Consider the following 19,825-nt stretch of genomic DNA (forward strand, 5'->3'; position numbering starts at 1 on the left):
GACGAGGAGCGTACCACTCTCCAGTAAACCCCTTTTCTGCCGCTGCGCTAGGAAAGAACCACGCTTCCTCTCCCCCCCTCTGCCCCCCCCCAGTGAGATGGTATCACCTAGCGTCGAGGGAGGGACGCGGCCTGCCGGGGCGGTTCCAAGCGCTCTCGGGGTAAAAAGCCAGCCCCGAGGTGGAAGGGAGCTAACGGCTGAACGCGGTGGGCGCCGGGCAGCCTGCGCTCCTGAGAGCTCTCCCGGCAGCAGCGTACGCACAGAAGGCACGTAGTTTTCCCTCAGCATAAACAGCAGGCTTCCCCGCCCCCGGTTCTTCCCGCAAACGTCGCGGCGGTGTCGCGCCGCCCGGAGGCAGCGGGGGGAGCTGCGATCCCCTCAGCGGGAGCGGCGGCGGCGGCGCTCGGCCCGAGCCCGCGCCCCTCCCGGCCGGCGGCCAGCCGCCTCCTGGGAATAAGCCGTTCTTCTCAGCCAAAGCCCCAGTCCCGGTTTCGTAGCTGGGCCGCGGCTGTGAAAGCTGGCCTCGGGCGGTGGGGTCACTTGCAGCACGTTGTGCTATGGGAAAGGGAGACTCCGTCTTCTGTGCGCGTCTTCCTTTCCGTAACGCTCCCCTCCGAAAGTGCCTGGCAAGGCACGCTGCGGGGGCAGAGCTGAACTTCTCCCTTCCGCTGACTTTGGCCCAGATGCGTTACTCTTAACTTAAGGCTGTGGTAGACGAGCCCGTAAAACCAAGTGAGGAATAAGGCATTGCCCTGCTTCTGAGCAGGTGCAGCTGGACGGAGTCCTGTGTCTTTCTGCTTACTGCCACCTGTGATTACAGCTGTTGTTTCTGACCTCTAGCAACTTTCTAAACACTTTCTCTTTGCTAATAGGAAGTGGGTTGAAATTGTTCAGAGAGAGAAAAGGTGCTAAACTGCTCTTGTGTCCTGCTACAACTTTATTTTGTTGTCTAAATGTTGCTTTCTTTTCCTCTATCACACTCATGTTCTTCCTGTGCAAAAACGCTGAACAAAGAACCAGGAGCCCTACAGCAAGTTTAAACAGTTCTCCAAATTAATTTTTAATGTTTAAGATTCGTGTGTACTATTAAGCATCTCAACTAGACCACAAGTTCCATATAACACAGATGTTAACATAGCTCCATGCTAAATGAACTAGTAATATATACTGTAAACATGGACTGTTTCCCATTTTTAAGATGGCAAATAGCACAGTTGAAAAAAACAAGTTTCTCCCTCTCTCTGTTAGACTAAAACAGAGAGATGTTAGACTAAACTAAAAAATTATTTTCCCATGAAACCCTAATTCATTTAAAAACTGAAGTAGTTTCTGCAGGGTGAGTCTCTCATACAGACAAGCTGAGGTGAATTGACAAAGGGCTTAGCAAATAACCCATACCATTTTAATTAAATGCAGTTAGGTGCTGGCACTCATTTAGGTAGATATGGTTCTAATTACACTGGCATGTGTTTTGTAACATAGACTTGGGTGAAATCAATATGGGTAAATGATTTGGGAAACATAGGAAGTTTTAGCATGATTAGGAAAGACTATGAAGAATTAAAGAAAGAAAGGAAGATAGACAAGTGGTAGAAGAAAACATGGTCTTAAACCAGCTATTAACTCCTAATAGAAAAACTAGCTTGGAAAACTGACAGTAAAAGTAACATAACAGAGCTTCTTCCTTTATAATATTTTACTTCTTCCTTCATCAGCTACAGTCTATTTAATTTTTTTCTAAATCGAATTTTCACCACAAACCCTTCAGGACCAAACAGTGTCAGGCCTTTTTTTTTTCTTCTTCCTCTTGTGTGTTTGTGGCCACAGGTTTTGCAAGCCAGATCAGATCTTAAGGTACAATTACAAGATCTTACAGGCTTCATATGCTGCCAGCCACGTGTAAATTTTAGGCTCACCAATAGCATTACACAGGCATAACCAGTTAGAACTCACTATGCAATTATGCTGGGTAGTCAAGGTGAAATGGAATCATTGGCAGCAGAGAGAAGGGGAGTAACAAGTAACAGAGACAATGTAATATTTCCTCATTCCCGAATTTTTCAGTTATTAGTTTTCCATTCTTCTGCGTTAAAAAAATAACCTACAAAAGACCCACAAATTCTGTAAGCATTTAGATTATTCTATTCTGGGATGCATATGATAGAGATGCTGTAACAGCAGGGCTTGCCAGAGGTGGGGAACTCACAGCTTAAGCTTTTGATGACAAAGGGTCTTGTTTCATTGCTGTGTCAGATTGTTGCACATGTTATGGGAGTACTTATAGTCTTCTGCAGCACTGATTTCTCCCTACTTTAGTTTGCTTTCTCTTGTGAGCAGAGTCAGAAAGGGACATAATCTTGGGTAGTTCATTGTACCAGTTAATGAAAATAAGTGGTTGAATGCCTTGGCAGTTAAATATCCTCCTCTTTAGAAATGAGATTTAGGCAAGAGGAAATGTTTTGAAGTAGATCAAAAGAGGGAGGTAAGCACCTAAAAGCTGATATTGCGATAGTTAAGGTTTAACTTAACTGGAATCTGGAATCTTAAGCTCTTTAAGGTAATGCTGAAAAGCCCAATCTGTCACTCTTGAATGGGGAATCTTTTATAGCCAATAGGAAGTAATAGAGCACTGGCCTGCTGTAAATCTCACTGTTGTACAGAGGTAGAGAGATGTATCCTTGCTCATTTTTGATACGCATTCTAGCATCTTGTTTTGAAGGCAGGGTTCTAACAATTTTTAAACTCAAGGAATTGCTGAAGCATTCATGTGGATATATGGAACTGAAGTTCAATTCCTTCTTTTGCTTGGGCTATGCAGATCACATCTCCTGCATCATGCTGAAGTGTTCTAATAATAGGAGCTCTTTTAAAGAGTCCTTGGATGAGAGTTGTTGGACATTAATCAACAGCAACCTCTTGTCATTCCAACGTGGTTAATTATTGTTGTGCCCAGCAGCCTACATATATTCATGCTATTTAGACATTTGTATCAAGTATGTATGTTCATGTACAGAGTGAAATTAAATGCAAATGTTGGTTAAAGAGATCCTTCATTACTGAAACATGCAGACTGAGTCACCAAAGAGTGAGAACTTTACCCCTTGTTGGGGCAAGCAGCCAGGTACAGAACATGAAACTTCAGCCAAAAACCAAATGTATGCATTTACATAACATTATGTATTTCAGTGTAGAAAAATGGCAGAACTCTCTCCCAAATGAAATCAATTTAGCCTTTCATTCTGAAACGAATCTGTCTCGTCAATCTGAGGATTTTGAAGGCGAGATTGGCTCTAAAAGCTATCATGGTCCACTGAGAGGCATTTTCTTTCTAATAGATGCAACTTCAAGTGTAAGACAGACAGAAGACAGAATCCTAGTGGTCACAGTTAATAAAAAGGCCATAGCAAATCAGCTGGAGAAAAAAAGGGACTTTTCCACTTTTATCTTAGGGTACGTATATTTTTAGTGTGGTTTCTTGTTTAGTACTGCCTGTTTTGGGAGTTGTGTGTAAATACATTTATTTGCCTTTTACCTTGACCTGGTTTGAATGAAGACTAACCAGAAAACAGCTTTATGCAGGAGTGTGGCACTCAGAAGCCTTACCAGTTACCTAATTCCCTATCACATTCTTCAGTGTTCCCAGAGAGGAAATATGAGTGTGCCTCCATTGAAGCAGCACTGGAACTAGGGGGTTTGGAGGAGAGTCGTCTTTGGTGGTCAGTGGTGATCAGGTAGGATCCCTGGCATGTAGCAAGACCTAGGGAAGCAGGGTTAAGCCTAGAAGATCACCACTGAGTTTTGGGTGGTGGAGTAGGGAGTGTTTTCTGTTCTTCTAAAAAAATTGGCACCCAAAAAGTTTTTTCAGGATTATTTCAACCATAAAGAGGGAGCAGGTTCTTGTTTTCCCCCATTCTTCGGGGAGTGTTATTTATGATTTTTATCTAGTGACTACTTCATATGTCAGGAGCCTGTTTATAGGCACCTTCTGAGGGCAGTAGCTACTTTTGGGCAATATTTTCACAGCAGTGGGCCCAGATCACTTCCAGCAGGGGAACTGAATCTGTCTTGTATGTTCTTGATAACTGCTCTGCTTGCTAGCATATCAGGTAATCGAGTGAACATTACCTCCATTTGTCTGGAGGCAGCTGCTTCCACATTTTAGAAGGAGCCCAGCTGAACAGCACATCAGCAGAGTGCACTAAGGGTGCATACTGAGTTGAGCCCCCGGACGATTTCAAATGGAGGAATGCTTGATCTCTGGAAAAGAAATGTGATGCACAGGTTTATGAACATGCATATGGTACAGTAACATTGAAGGCACTCTTGCAGATCCAGATACATTGAGGACTCAGAAAAGAGTAAGAACAAGAATGGTTTGTCTGGATAATAACTATGGCACTGGGAAGCCTTAGCAAGTGCCTAATTCCCTAGGACATTGAAAAGATTTCTGGTTTTCAAATGCAGACCTGAAATTACTTACTCCTTTATCTTCAATAGCTCTGTTAAATTTTACTTTGAAGTTCAATCAGGTATTTTTTTTTAAATGTGCTTTTAATGTAAATATGCTTAGCAGTGTTCAAAAACCAAAAGATCAAATTAATCGTTGGTAACAAGTAGTTGTTTTTTCTTCTTCCTTGTTCATCCCCATCAAACCTTCTCCTTTTACCAAGATGATAATTTCAAAATCAAAGTAATCTTTAAATGTTGTTACAGTGACTTTTAGAGAGTAGAATTTACCAGTTCTTTGACATACAGTATACGCGTCCTTTGTAAATCCTGTAGTCCAGCATTTTTTCATGAACAGCAAGAGCTTGCGAGGGCCTGGGCCTCAGCTGGTTTCTGCCATCTGGTGGATACATGGAGTCACTACCTCAATGCTTCTAATTGCCACTAATTCTTAGTAACCAATATTCTAAATAACTAAGCAAGTATCACAGAATCACAGGAGGGTTGAGGTTGGCAGGGACCTCTGGAGGTCATCTGGTCCAACCCCCTTGCTCAAGCAGGGCCACCTACAGCTGGTTGCCCAGGACCATGTCCATGCGGCTTTTGAATGTCTCCAGGGATGGAGGCTCCACCACCTCTCTGGGCAACCTGTGCCAGTGCTCAATTACTCTCACAGTGAAAGTGTTTCCTGGTGTTCAGAGGGAACCTCCTGTGTTTCAGTTTGTGCCTGTTGCCTCTGGTCCTGTCACTGGGCACCACTGAGGAGAGCCTGGCTCTGTCCTCTTTGCACTCTCCCTTCAGGTATTTATACACATTAGGAGATCTCCCCTGAGCCTTCTCTTCTCCAGGCTGAACAGCCCCAGCGCTCTCAGCCTTTCCCCCTGGAAGAGATGCTCCAGTCCCTTCATCATCTTTGTGGCCCTTTGCTGGACTCTCTCCAATATGTCCCTGCCTTTCTTGTACTGGGGAGCCCAGAACTGGACACAGTACTCCAGATGTGGCCTCACCAGGGCTGAGCAGAGGGGAAGGATCACCTCCCTCGACCTGCTGGCAATGCTCTTCCTCATGCAGCCCAAGATACCGTCAGCCGCCTTTGCCACAGGGGCACATCACTGGCTGATGTTCAGCTTGGTGTCCACCAGGACTCCCAGGTCCTTTTCTGCCAAGCTGCTCTCCAGTTGGGCAGCCCCCAGCATATACTTGTGCATGGGATGGTTGTTACCCAGGTGCAGGACTTTGCAGTTCCCCTTGTTGAATTTCATGAGGTATTCGTACAGAGTACTTCATGAGTACTTTTACAGAGGTTCTATTTAAGAAAGTATGAGATCCATTCAAGCTTTTCATAGGAAAAAAGCTTTTTACATCTGGATACTTAGTAAAAAATCTCCTTCTCTTTTACATGTATTTTACTGGCTGATTGACAGCATCTATACTGGTGAATATTTGACCCATGCAGGTTTATAAAAATGAACTGGCTAATTACACCATACACATTTGTTCCATATCAATATATGCACCAAATGCACTGTTTTCTGTTTTGACAGGTGCACTGATTTAAAGCATAACCACAATTTTAGTGTGGAGCTGAAATCAAGGAGCATATCTTTTGTGATAACATGCAGTAAAAAGAAATGATCGATAGGACCTTAGGGATGCTCAGCATTTAGCAGTTCATTCCTTGCTGGAGTCAACCATTAAACACAGATCAAGCTTGCTGCTGAAGACTTAGTGGACACAACTGATTGTGGTTGGGATAATTCATCAAATCATCATTCTGCAGCTTGTTGACTATTTCTATCTCAAGATATACTTGATTTTTCAGAAAATGAGTTTTTAACCTTTAATTGTACACACAAATTCATGTAGGGTAGAATCAGAACCTTGGATTTATTTTGTTTATTTAGCACTCCTTTATATTTTTGAAGTTAAAGACAGGTTGCAGGGAAAGAACAGTCCAACCTACTGGAAATGTAGGACAAGTGTTTTTTATGAGGACCAGAACTGACAAAAGCTGGTTATAGATTTTTTGTCATGTGGCTGACTAAGAGTACCGGATAAAAGCTATTTGCGTATTTAAAAAGTCTGTCTCCAATTTTTCTGGTGTCCAATAATGCATGGACTTGTTAGCCTTTTCTCCAGTTGAAGCAATTACCTTGGGTCTGTCCATGCAAGGCCTTCTTGCTTATCTTTTAAACCTCTGCCCACTGACAAAGTTCTCAGGTGTGTTCAGACTGTCAGGCACACACTGTTACTGCATAAAAGTTCTTCCTGTTAAGAAACCCATCAAAAAAATGTACTTTGGTCTTGCATGTTGCAGGAACATGAGTGTTACGGAGAAGGTCTAGCCACAAGAGCGTTTGCTTTCAAACGTTTAAAAGAAGAATCAGACCAGCCTTCACACAGTTTGTTTTGGAGGGGGGAGTTAAATCCCTAGGAGGAACTAAAATAATTTGCCTGTGTAGTGATTCAGAACTGACTTGCTGCTTTCTGTTTATTATCAAGCATTTGATACTTGTTTTGTATCATACCTCCAAAAGATGGAGTGGCTTCCTGTTGCTGCATAATGACTTGATCCCTATTTGATGCCAGATGAAAACAAGAGTCAGTATTTCAGGTCAGAATGCTCCAGAATGAAATTATTTTATGGAACAAATTATGATTATGATTTAAGGATTAAACAATCCTTCAACAATCCTTTTATCATGACAAGTATGCGATGCCCATTTTTCAGATAAGAAGCACATCCAAGTGAAATATGGAGTGGACTGCTTGTGGTTTGTTAACACAGAAGGGGCACATCCAAAGCCATATAGGGAAACAATGGGAAAAGCTAAAAAGAGAAGGCAAACCATATGAACTTGCACCAGGTCATGATCATAATAGACATAATCTCTGGAAGACAGAGGTGTACCTAGAAGTGAGAGTCATGAAAAGCACAATTCTCTGTCTGTCACTGAAGTTATATGCAAGAAACTTCAGATTTATCTGCTAGCGTGCAGAATACCCACTACTCACTGTCAGGTGGATTATGGTAGCAAAAGTGGTAATATTTAATGAAATGGGAGGAGGAGCTGCTTTTTCTCGATCAAGCTTTTGAAACAGCATAGAAGAAGGAGAAAGCACATAGGACAAACTGCAATGGAGCAAGCTCTGAACAACTTTGTATTTAAACAAGTACATTTTCCTTTTTATTTCATAAGAAGTTTACTGTTGAAAAAATGGTATGTATTAAAGCAAACACATTATACACATAGATTAAACATCAGATAGCAAAACCTTACGGAATGAGCACTACTGGTTGTATTGTATAGGGTTTACAATCAAAGATATACTTAAAAACCCTCAAGAATTAATGTACTTTCAAGGTAAATTAGGCACAAAATTTAGCTTGTAACTAGCTCTGCAAGCATCTCACTGTGATTTCACTGTTACAAAGTATTACAAGTGATCAAAACCATAAGCTGACTTTTTAAATTTTTAAAATTTTATTCGTACTATGTGCTGAAATAGTACAAATGTATACAACACTCCACCTTTGTTAAAAAAGCATGTACAATAGGGACTATAAAGTAGAATCAAACGGCTAAAAGGAAATTACCCCTTTACTTGGGCTCAGAATTAGTATGACATAAATCTATGGCTTTGCTTTGTGGACATATTTGAAATTGAGTAAGTCCTACAAACGTGGGGAAGAAACAGGAAGAAATTTTTAATGAGTATGAGCTACAATAGCAATATTTTAAAGGAACCTTATTAGTAAGGAAAGTAGCTGGTATCTGACATATATGCCTCCCTCAGTTTTCTGAGTAGGATGCAAGATACAATGTGAAATTTTAAAGAATGAGAGATTGTCTCACAAAAAAAAAGAAAAAATCCAAGGAGCAAAAAACCTTCAAGTGATTTGCTGCAAGGTTTTAGCTTAGATGAGGCTTTAGCTTAGAAAGAATTACTCATTTGCAAGAAATGAGAGGGCAACAGCAAGTCTGTGGACCATAATAAAATCTTACCTCACAGAAAACATAGGAATCTTCTAAATATACATATTAGAAAAGTTTGATTAAAATACCAGATTTTTTTAATCTTCTGTTAGCAAAATGTATTGCTGAAAGTTGTCCTTTTTTGCATGTTTAAAACAAAACCCACTATGATTGCCACAGAACTACAAGGAACTGCATACTTTCTAGGGATACATTTTTACTGCATCATACAGGAATTGCTTAATAGGTAAAAATAAACATCTTAAAGTCTTAATGCTGTTTTTGATTAGCAGAAACAAAAAGGAATGCACTGAAGCAAGATGATAACAAAGTGTATCATGCAGTATTTTGGCTTAATGTATACAGTATTTCAAATCAATGATGTGACTGGAGACTGGGGATTTTAATCCATTACATTCACATGACATAATTTAGAATTAAAATTGTATGTGAAGGCAAACTGTGTGGAAACGTGAAAAACACTGGGATGCCTAACAAAAGCGTGCCAGATGTGTTATTGTTTCTAGCATGCAGAGCTAATGCTTGAAGGCCTATCACAGCAGTATAAACTACTGCTACTTCTAGTTCTTTACATTACTGCTTTGTTTATGCTGGCTGTGGTCTGGTCACGGTCAGCAAGTGCTGTATGGCGTTAGGAAGTTAACCCACAATCTCTGCAGGTTCAGTGACCAACTTAGATCCATCCCATGCTGTCTTGAACTGTTCAGGAACCGGAAATTCTTTCTGGTAAGAAACAAAAGCAACAATGATGGTTAAATAAACAGTGGATACCTCATGAAAACTGGTGGAATACTATTAGTGCTACATGACTGAGAAAGCATTGATAGCTCAGACATGCCAGGATTAGAGAGAAGCCTTCTTCATTACCCTAGGAAGCTATTTTACAATGCCACACAGGAAAAAGCCTTATTGCTACCCCATTTCAAATAGCCTTGTTATGGTACTGTTTTGCAATAATCCCTCTCACACCATTATTTGGAACAACTAAGTAAATAAGCCTCATGTCAGAAATTGCTTTAGATTCCATCAGTGTCTGGGTTGGAAGACAGTACAAAGGATTTAGATGTGGAGATTTAGCGTGGAGACTAATTTTAAGGACGAAAGCAATATTACAATATGGAAGAATAAAGTAAAAAAAAACCCTATAATTTTAAGTGTGATACGCTTCAAAAGACTCAGCATCCCTTGTGGGATACACAAACTGAAGCAAAACATCAAAGTCTCCTTCCATTCTGTATATTTGGTGAAAGGATGGGAGATCTTGTTGGGTCTTTCTCTGTTCCCAGTAAACAAAATGAGATGTGAAAAGAAGGGGTTTTCGTTTGGACCTCAAATAGGTGTTTTGATAGCCAGTAATTTCAGATGATACAGTGATTTGAGAGAAGACTGATCAAAAGGCCTTTTTTTTTTTTTTTAGGAAGTAGGTGAATATGCACCCACTGAAAATCATTCCCATTTTAGTTATCTGAAGCTGGGCATCCAGCAGTCACTTTTGGAAATGTAGAACATGAGAATTCTCTTGTTACATGTTTTCTTTTATAAAGCCTAAGCCCCTCTACCATACAAAATTCCACCCCAAAAGATTTACGAGAAATTTAAGTTCTGTCTATGGCCATTCAGTGCAATTTCAGTGCTGCTCTGTTGAGGAAACTAGGAAACTATTACGAGTATGCTTTGCCTGCATGATCCCTTGCTAATGTGTGAAGTGACAGAGCATGACTTTACTAGAAATGCTGGTGGGCATAGTATGAAAATCTTACTAGAACAGAAAAGGAGCCGGGAAAATGCACATGTTTAAGTGGCTTTTAAGGACATATGTTGAAAATACTAGAAAGTACTACAGATGCTACCCATGTATCAACAGCTTTAGAAAAAACCAAGTACACTATACTGTATTATTTAATCTGTAATATTATATTTATCTTAGTTTTAGCATCATCATCTTCAGGCTTGACTGCTCTTGTGTGAAGTGAGTTTCTTTGGGAGATTATGTTTAGATATCAAAAAAGAAAATTAAATGGACAGGAGATGAAGCCATTATCTATCAAAATGGAAAGAAATAATGTCACGTCTGATCTTTGAAATTACTTTGTGCCCCAGAAAATAAGGAGTGCTTCCTGCACTGATAGCTGAGATATTGGTACATAGAAATTCAATTGTTTTGGATCGTTTTTTGGTGATATAATATGTGTGGTATGTTAGTTTCTTTCTTAGCAGTTTAAATGCTATTAGCTACCAAGACTAGTGGGGAAGGGGGAGGAAAGCTTTAAAAATATCTCACTCACATAATCACCATCTTGGGGGATGAGGATGTTCATCTCGGATGACTTGGCACTCACAATCTCACAGTCTAATGATTCCTCACTGAGGTAGATGTGGCAGCCTTCTGTTTTGTTAATAGAAATGGTTGGCACTTTCCCCATCACCTGCAAAACAAAACCTACTTAATATTAAATCTTAAAATGCACACAAAGATACTGTTAATAAAGTGCTCATTGCCTGCCAAGTGTAATTTTGGCCACCAACATCTGATCTGTGTGTCAGCTGCCTGCATGATGCTTATATTTGATTTGTTAGACACTGTGAAAATTCTTGGTGGTGGTAACAAAGATCTATACAAAACAGCAAACTTACACAGCAAGCTTTTAATATATACTCTGATGAAAGTGCTTCCCTGATTCTCTCTGACTTCAGTGACACTTTTGTGCTGGTATTTAGGTGGTGTTCACCTTGTTCATCAGTGAGAACTGGTTAAGAAATCAAACATGTCAAGTCCAACCCAGTAAGGGCAAATGAAAGATCCCAGCATACAGTACTGCTCGACAAGTGTTTTGTAATACCTTCTGAAGACTTCAGAGCTCTTCCAGGTTTTACAGCATACAATAGGAAAGGGGTTTTATCCCCTTTAGGCAAGCTACAGTTCTAAAAAAGTACTGAGATAAATTTAATTAAATCTCTAAAGGTATTTCTTATGTGACTTTAAAAGCAAGCACAGGATTTACTTGGGGAGAAAGGGAAATCTTCTCTTGTTTACAGTTCTACAGATTAAAAGCTTTCTTCATGGCTAACTGGCTGACTCACTGGTTGTCAGTAAAAATTCCTCCTTCTGCTGCCCTCTCTAGCAGGGACAGCAATATACTCTGGACAATGTATCAAAAGGGCAGAGGTTATTCTGAGCCATAAAACAGTAACAGCATGTGATAGGTATGTACTTGTTAACGAAAGAGTGTCTCCCATCATTCAAGTTAAGAATATACTTTCAGCTTCAGTGTCTTAAATGTGACAGCAAATAAAGAACAAGTCTGTCTGCCCTCTTGCATCCCACTCCGATCCTGAAGTCTGATCTATGTAGTGATCAATGCATCTTAAACTGATCTTTCTTTTCTTTAATGGGTTCTCATGCAACAGAGAACAAAAGGAGGGTGTGTTTAATAAATTTTGCAAACACCTGGCAAGAAAAATAACACTGGAAGGAAGGAAAGCCAAGCAATATGGCACTGAAGTAACTATTTATAGCAAAATCTGTAGGATTAATTTAATGACATTTGTTCCATTAACATATCATGTATTTGCAAATCATAAGCTCAGGTCTTCAAAATACTGAGAAAATTGAGGTGCTCAGCATTTGGCATACTCAAACCCTGCGGAAGCTGCTTGCTGATTCAAGCAGCATATAGCATATAGCCAGACTCTACCTTCTTAAGTGGAACTCCACTCTGCTCCATGGCATAGAAGCCTTATGCAATATTCATAGAACCTGTTTAACCAAAAGAATTTTGATTCTTAGAAAAGATATTTCCCCTTTATTTGAGTATTAACAAGCTGTGGATTTGCTGTTCATTACATATGAATTTTTCAGCTTTCACGAATAGTTCTAGAGGTAATGATAAAAATAATCTAGTTATTTAAAAAAACACTCCAATAAATGCCTGGGATCTTTTTCTTTAACTAACTGCCTCTGCCATAAGAAGACATGTAGTGATCATGCATAAAACTGCTTGTTACAGTTCAGAAGATGATGCACAGCTGGTAGCTGGTAGCAATGTCAGTCACTTGCTATTACTCCCTGTGGTGGCTGTGACCAATATTTCTGAAGCATGGAGCAGAGCTGTCTACATTTAATGTCATATAGCAGGCTCAGCCTTTTAAGCAAAAGACCTCACCTTGCTTGAAGACTGACAGTTTAATTAACATTTCATTTCTTTTTCGCTTAAAATAATACATCCTAAAGTCCTTCCTTGAGACTAGGTCATGTATGTTGGACACAACCGAGTACTAGAGCACGTATAGTTAGGCCTCTTTGGAATGGGATGAATAAAGTGCTGTAAATGTCAGGCAGACAGTCTATATTTTGAACGGGGCAAGTATCCCCAATATAGAGGGCAATATAGGGATGTAAAATACATCTATTTTCTTTTCACAAGAACCACAAGGAAGGTTATCTCTGATGAAGCTTTGCTTACTGGTTATCAAAGACAAAACCAGTAGCGTCTCATAGCCCATTTGTAGGCAAGTGACTACATTACTTACTCATGTCATGTGTCATGTCTGTGGCAGGGGAGATTTTTAAAATCCCGGTGCCTATTTTCACTTTATGTCATTTAGTTGTCCTTTGACAGTCTATTTTAACATTTCCATTGAGAAAATAAGAAAAAAAGAAATAACCGTATTCGGGCTTAGAAATCAATTAGCTAACTGCCAGAATTTGTTCCATAAGCACCGCTGAACTTTCAAGTGCTAGGAGCTGTTTACCATGGAAGCAAGAAAATTAGGGCCAGAAGTAATAGTTCTTACAGTGTATAGATCTTTCGGCTTCACTGGAACCAGAAGGGACTGGGGTAAGTGAGGTTTGTGCAGTGATGCTCAATAGTTTTCACAGGCATTTTCTAAATACATCAGCAGAATTTAGTGCATATAAAGATACATTTGGATACATCAACCTCTTATTTTTGTTGTGCTCCTGTGAGTTTTTAAAATCTCTTGTAGCTACACCTTGGGCTTTTTGTTTCCTGCTTGTTCTCTGTCTATCTTTCTTTTTCAAATAGATATTTACCTGAATCTGAATATCCCTGGAATTGATCACTTCCACGATTCCCACAACGTTGTCAAACACAAGGCCAAACTTTTTACAGTTGTCTAAAATAAAAGCAATCATAAATAAGAAAGGCAAGATAAAAGAAATATATGCACACCTGCTACATTAACTACAAAAAGTCCCAGTCTTGCACTGCATAGCTGAGCAGCTTTACTTACTTGATCAATCCATTAAAGGGAGTGGAATGATTCAGATGCATTATTAATCACGTAAGTCAGTTTTTTCAAAATTGGCATTTAAAGCCCAGCTGAGCTATCCACTCACCAATCGTAATTGAATTGATTTTTCCTTTTATCTGAAGCGTAGATTTGTTACACTTAAAAATGTACGCCACTTGCTTGAGTTCAGTGTTGTTAATGACCAGGTCATTCTTATCCTCTTGATATTCCTATTTCAAAAGAAAGTTTATTTAATTGGTTGTCTTTAACTAGCTAACAGTCAGACAGAGTTTAGTACAACTTACCCTCGGAGTCATTGCATCTTCAGTTACAACAGAGCAATATCCTTCCTGTGGCTTAAAAATGTAATTTGCTTGGTGATCAGGTATTTCACCTAATTCACCCGTAGATGACATGTGTATTTTAGAGCTGCAGAACTGAAGAACTTAGCATAGACCATGACAAAAGCCATTAATTTTGTAGCAAAGACATTACGCTCACAACAATTTCAAAATGCCCTCACAAAACTGTTGCTTGGCTTCTATCCAATTTAAACCGGCACCTTGAAGAAAAGAGCAAGTTTTTGTTCCTCCAAATGTTATATAATGGTCTATACAGTGTGTTATGAACAGGTGCAGGCATTACCATATACAATAAGGAATAATAGGTGAAGAAATTTCCTTTCATTGTGAAGTGTGAAGGGACATTTACACTCCATGGATGTCAAGGAAAGACTAGGGATCCACAAGGAAAGTTCCAGGTACTATAAATCTAAGGCAACACAACACAGGCAAACTGTGACTGCACCTTCTGCAAACTCAACTCCACAGTAATGACTGTGTATATAGCCTTCTGCATGACTAAACTGCATATTGCTACTTCCCTCTTTTAACCAACGCAGCCATGTGAATTTTCACGCATAGATTCTTTGGTATATGCCTGCATAAATTAACTCCCAAACTTGAAACAAATCTATCTTTTCCATCTGTAGATTGAGCAAAAGGAAAACACTTCTCTACTTTTAAGCATGGGTGACGTGCTTGCATGGTGATGAAAAATAAATGTATAATTCCGTTGGTTAACAAAGCTGGAGAAAGTGCTCTGTGATAATACTGTTATCTCTCACTCGCACAAATGGCCTGCAAGAAGGGACTTTAACGGGAGCTCTCTACTGAACTTGTTTCTGGGGGACTGTCTGATTTTGCAAGGAATTTATATGCTGGTTCTGACATTCTCCAGTGCAGATGAATTAGTATATGATTCTCAGAGACAAATGAATTAACTTTAGATCCTACAGAATAGTAAAAACTAAACTGTAGCAAGGCAGAGCAATGCAAGAATCAGCCCATTTTAGTTGCAACTTTGACTTGTTGCACCTTGAACATGGATAGTCTTTTGCAAGCGTTCGGTGCTCAGCCTGGTTTGCAATGTGCAGGGTGCAATTCAGAGGTGTGACTGGAACTCACCACTCTCCACTTCTTTCCCTCTAGCTCCAAGACAGGGGCATGGCTCTGCTGCGGGGAATTCTTGGGAGAGGTGGGACTTGGAGTATGGCTTTTTGTCGGGGATCGAACAGAGGGGCACTGAGCACGTAGGCTGGGGTTCTTGTGAGTCTTCTGGTCATCAGAGACATGTCGAAGCCCTAAAAAAAAAAAAGGATGTTTATAAAAGAGAGTCTGTTTTCCAGTCCTAAGGGTGTTCATATTTAAGCAGGAAAGGTTCATTTGTAATTGTGTTAAATTATTCTGTGCATTTACATTTTTTATTTCCTCAGGGTTTGCCTGGGTAACGACTTAAAGTGTAACTGCCTACATATTTTTAGCACTTTTACTGTGGATGGGCTATCTTAGTATCTTTAACAGGAAATGCCACAATGTCTTCTAATCCCTCTCTGCCTGTAGCGAGCTCTGAGAGCTTGTTATATCATATTTTTCTATCCATAAAAATGAGATTATTTTTCTAATTTATGACAATATTTGACCTATCCCTGCAGCATTAAAGGCAGATATATCAGTCGTATGTATTTAAACTCACAACCATCCACTTGAATTGCAACTGTCCAGTATTAATACAAAAAGCTTTATTACTGTACTCCATACTGAGCTGTAAGCCATATCTTTTCACCTAACATGTAAGACATTTTGACACAGGTTGGTACACTGAATGTGAATCAGAAAAAGGGATAAATTTTTATTGCAATTGCAGCTTAGAGGCTCACCAGCTACTGGGGGTTGAAGATGTTCAGCTTGGCTGCCTTAAAATTAAAAGGATACCTCTAAACAAATGGTGTGAATTTCAAGTATGCTGAACATATTTGGGCGCTGTTGCTTCTAAAGAGATTTTGATATGCAGTCTCATCCATCAGACTCAGTGTATGCCTCAGAAAGATCTGAGCTGCCTAAATGTAACTTAAAAATGCAGTGGAAGTTGGGTTAATACAAATAGCAGCTCTTGATGTAGTCTGACTCATGGACCAAAATTTGACTTCTTTTCTCCTGACCTTTGGTAATTGCCTCTCCCTGGTTAAGCTGTGCAAATAGGGCTGAGCGAGATGCAGTTCCTTCATCCTTTATGGTTTCTGTATCAAAGATGGGGGGAGGTCCAGGTGGTGGCGGTGGTGGTGGCGGTGGTGGGGAGAGGCATGACCCGCTTGTTAGAACAGACCGCATAGACATGGGTGATGCAACAGGACCCTGTTTGAGATAGATGGAAATTATTTGACATACAGTGTTTCAAGGAACATTGTATTATGATAACTCTTATTTATTAACATCCTTGAATGCTGTGAGTTCACAGGCTCAGAAGAATTCCTGGCACTGTGATCGAACGCAATACTATGAATCTTTCCCTGCATCAAAGCAGGCAAGGCTGGAAAGACTGACAGTCCACAGCACTACCTTACTGCAGAACTACTCCACCTAAAATATTTCTCTCAAATGCTTGTCAAGACCGATGTTAAAAATCTTTAATAGTAAAGATTCCGTCATTTACTCCAGTGTTTACTTACATAAAAGAGAAAATGACTCCTTTTTTTCAGATATCAAATTCAATTAGCCATAGATTGGTGTGCGTTCAGAAGCATACAGAAAATGTTTTGATCTAACACAAATAACTGGGAGGGTCATAAACTGTCAGTTATACATATGCAACGTGCTAAATTGTATGCAAGATGTAAAATGCTATTCTTCAGACTGTTCAAGTAATTTTGAAAAGATTCAAATGCAAAGATTCAAATACAGCAGAATGTAAAACTATGGTGATTCAAGTCTCTTATTTCTGAAATTCAGTATTTGAGTTTTTAGTTCAATTTCTCAAATTCTTTTTTCTCTTCTTCAATTGCAGGAGATCACAGCACACAAGTTATGAGTGAGGGGGGCCTTGGTAAAGTAAGTAATCCAATCTTTCTTTCAGTTTGCATAATCAAAAGTACATGTTTTGGTCTGAATTATAATGCTTACATAGAATATCATCAAACAGACGGAAAATACTAATAATGATCTAATTAAAATTTTATGCATCCTAATAATAAATGTTAGATAGAATCTGAGAAACTGAGAATGACTTTTTCTGTCTTGCCACTGAGTGTCACTCTGATCCCACCTCTCTGCAGCAGAGCAGAGACTGTTTTAAAAGAACCATTGTGAAAAATTAGATTGGTTCTGATTAATTTAGGTAGCTATACAGACATTGTGCATTGCACCAGTACATATTTATTAGGTGGGCAGATACAATGGGAAAATGACAGGGACTTACAGAGTCACAGCTCCTCTAATTGGCTACCTCTGTTAAGAAATACAGGTTGTTAAAAGTGCATCCCTGGTAATCAATACTGGAAATAGATATTGCTTAGCTGGACTCAGAGAGTATTTTTAACCATTTATGATGCCACTCCTTTCTGCTTTCCACTAAACTGAAACAGTAAAGTATCCATGTGGTTCATGGATCTCACATGAGTGAAAACTGTAGCTATTTTTTAAAAAGTAAACTCGTTCTGGCCTGTAATCCCAAACTGATAATGGGAAAGGGGCTGAGGTGCACATGCTCTTTTTTTTTTTACTCTTCAGACACACTTTTAAAGAAAAAAACGAAGCTTGGCACATTTGAGTAAGAAACTGCATTCAAACCTCTTAGTCATTATGACCCTAATTAGAGTAGCATGGAAAGGGAATATTAGTTATCCTCTTAATATACGCCCTCTATTGGCACATGCATCTTCAGCATGTAAGTACTGTTGCATTTGAAGGAGCTGTTTATGGAATATGTTAGTGATGAATACATAGCAAGATTCTTTGTCACATTAGTGACATTAAAACTGCATTGCACAAAAAAGACTGTTGAATCCCCAGTACTTGGGTGAGTAATGAAACTGATGTAGTGGTACAGTTTGATTGTTTCTGAAAGGATCCAAGATCTCTTAAGGGAATGAGCTCTTGTCTATGCTATTAAATCTTTTTGATCAAATGTAAACAAATGAGAAGAATCCCCCTTTGGAATTGATTACCATTTATTGTCAAGATACACCGGAACTGATGTGGACTGCTTTTAGAGACATTTCATTGTTGCATGGATACATTTAACTCAGGGCGTTTTTGCTTACATACTTAGTAGTTATAGGTTATTGTTTTAGGCTGGGGACAACTTCTTCACTTGGCCCTCAATTTACAATGCCTGTCTTCCTGCCTCTGCTAATGCCAGTAATGTTACCTGCAGCAGAGTCAGCACAACTGTGAATTATTATTATTAAAAAAAAAATGTAAGTGGATTTAGTGGTACAATCAGTTGTTGCTGCCTGAGGTGCAATAGAGATCTTCTCTATCTGTTGCCTGCAACCATAGCAACTAAATCCACTATGTCCTGGTTATCCAGAATTATGAACATTGCATTTGCAGGGCTTTTTAAAATACTCAGATACCAGAAATGGCACTCACCGTTCACAGTGCAATGTGAACATGCAGTTATGAATTATGTATGCTTTACGGGAGGAGATTAATAGTAGTAGTGGTAGTGGTTAATAACTTGTAGTCTGAGATAAAAATCTGATTTCCCAACTTCCAGATTGACATCTGATTTCCCAAACATACCTTATTGCTTCCAACTGCATAAATACAGTGCTGTGATTTTCCAGAAACATGTGTGTAATACTCACATGTTCATTTGGAATTAACACCAATTAAATTCTGCAAGGGCTGCAAAGATGCATCAGAGAAAAAAGAATGTAGAAGTTATCTGGGTATTCTGCATACAACACAGAGTGGTGGGTCACTCTGCCAGTCTCTTTGCTTAAAGTGTCAAACTGAAGGCCATCACAGATCATGCAGGAGACTCCAGGCTCAAATGATGCTGTTGAGTAGTGCATCAAAGGCAGTTTCCCAAATGGCAACAGAAGTGTGGGAGTGTAACCGAGGTGGAAGCAAAACTCAGAGGAATTTATCTGTGGAAGTGGATGATCTCTCTCCCAGAACTCTGAAAGAACTAACTTCTGAAAGTACAGACAAAAAGGAAGGATTTTAAATACATCAATCAAGTGTGGACGTGGTTTTGTATGACTGGAGAATTACTTATTTACTTTTCAAGAAAGAGCAGAGGTAGGAAACGATCTGGGGAACTAGGAGCATCTTTCCCTGCTAGAGGAGTACTGATGAAAAGAGAAGTCTAGTAAAAAATCTCAATCCTTGACCTGAGGAGTGAAGACATTCTAGTCCTTTGAGTGGGTTTCAAAAGTAGGGAAAAAAATTCATCCCTTGCACTCATGCTGCCCATCTGCCTCTTCTTTTCTTTACAAGCCTGATCCCTCCACCAAAGTCAGTGGCTATCTCCACTGAGCTCAAAAGATTATGAGTTAGATCTAATTAAGAACACAGGAGCTGTCACAAGGTCTCAGAAGACACCTGGGGTTCAGTCACCCTTCCCACTTTTCCTCTTAATTTTGTGCAGTCACAGAAATAAGAGATGGACTGAACCTTTGTTGTTAACTTTTCTCCCGCATGACAAATTCTTGTCTAGTTTATGACCTGAGTTACAGATATTGTATCATGATATTTTCAATTATGTCTGAACATATGTGGCCATTCTGGAAACTGCAAACAATTTCAATCAAAAATTAGGCCAGGCAAAATTGAAGGACAAAT

The 19,825-nt window shown here is 39.5% G+C and overlaps 1 protein-coding gene across 3 annotated transcripts in view; it reads right to left on the bottom strand.

Annotated features, from left to right (window-relative positions):
• Positions 1–7,591: 7,591 nt before the first annotated feature.
• The window catches only part of CAP2 (cyclase associated actin cytoskeleton regulatory protein 2), a 69,748-nt gene continuing 57,514 nt past the window's right edge, over positions 7,592–19,825 (bottom strand). For all 3 annotated transcript variants that reach the window (XM_075142738.1, XM_075142739.1, XM_075142737.1), the window contains 6 exons: positions 16,198–16,390; positions 15,164–15,339; positions 13,804–13,927; positions 13,498–13,580; positions 10,730–10,870; positions 7,592–9,167 (listed from right to left, as the gene is read on the bottom strand). In XM_075142738.1, coding sequence (XP_074998839.1) covers positions 9,084–9,167; positions 10,730–10,870; positions 13,498–13,580; positions 13,804–13,927; positions 15,164–15,339; positions 16,198–16,390 — 801 coding nt within the window. In that variant the 3' untranslated portion in view covers positions 7,592–9,083. The remainder of the gene's footprint in view (positions 9,168–10,729; positions 10,871–13,497; positions 13,581–13,803; positions 13,928–15,163; positions 15,340–16,197; positions 16,391–19,825) is intronic.

Source organism: Calonectris borealis, chromosome 2 (genome assembly GCF_964195595.1).
Source record: "Calonectris borealis chromosome 2, bCalBor7.hap1.2, whole genome shotgun sequence".
Classification (NCBI taxonomy): domain Eukaryota; kingdom Metazoa; phylum Chordata; class Aves; order Procellariiformes; family Procellariidae; genus Calonectris; species Calonectris borealis.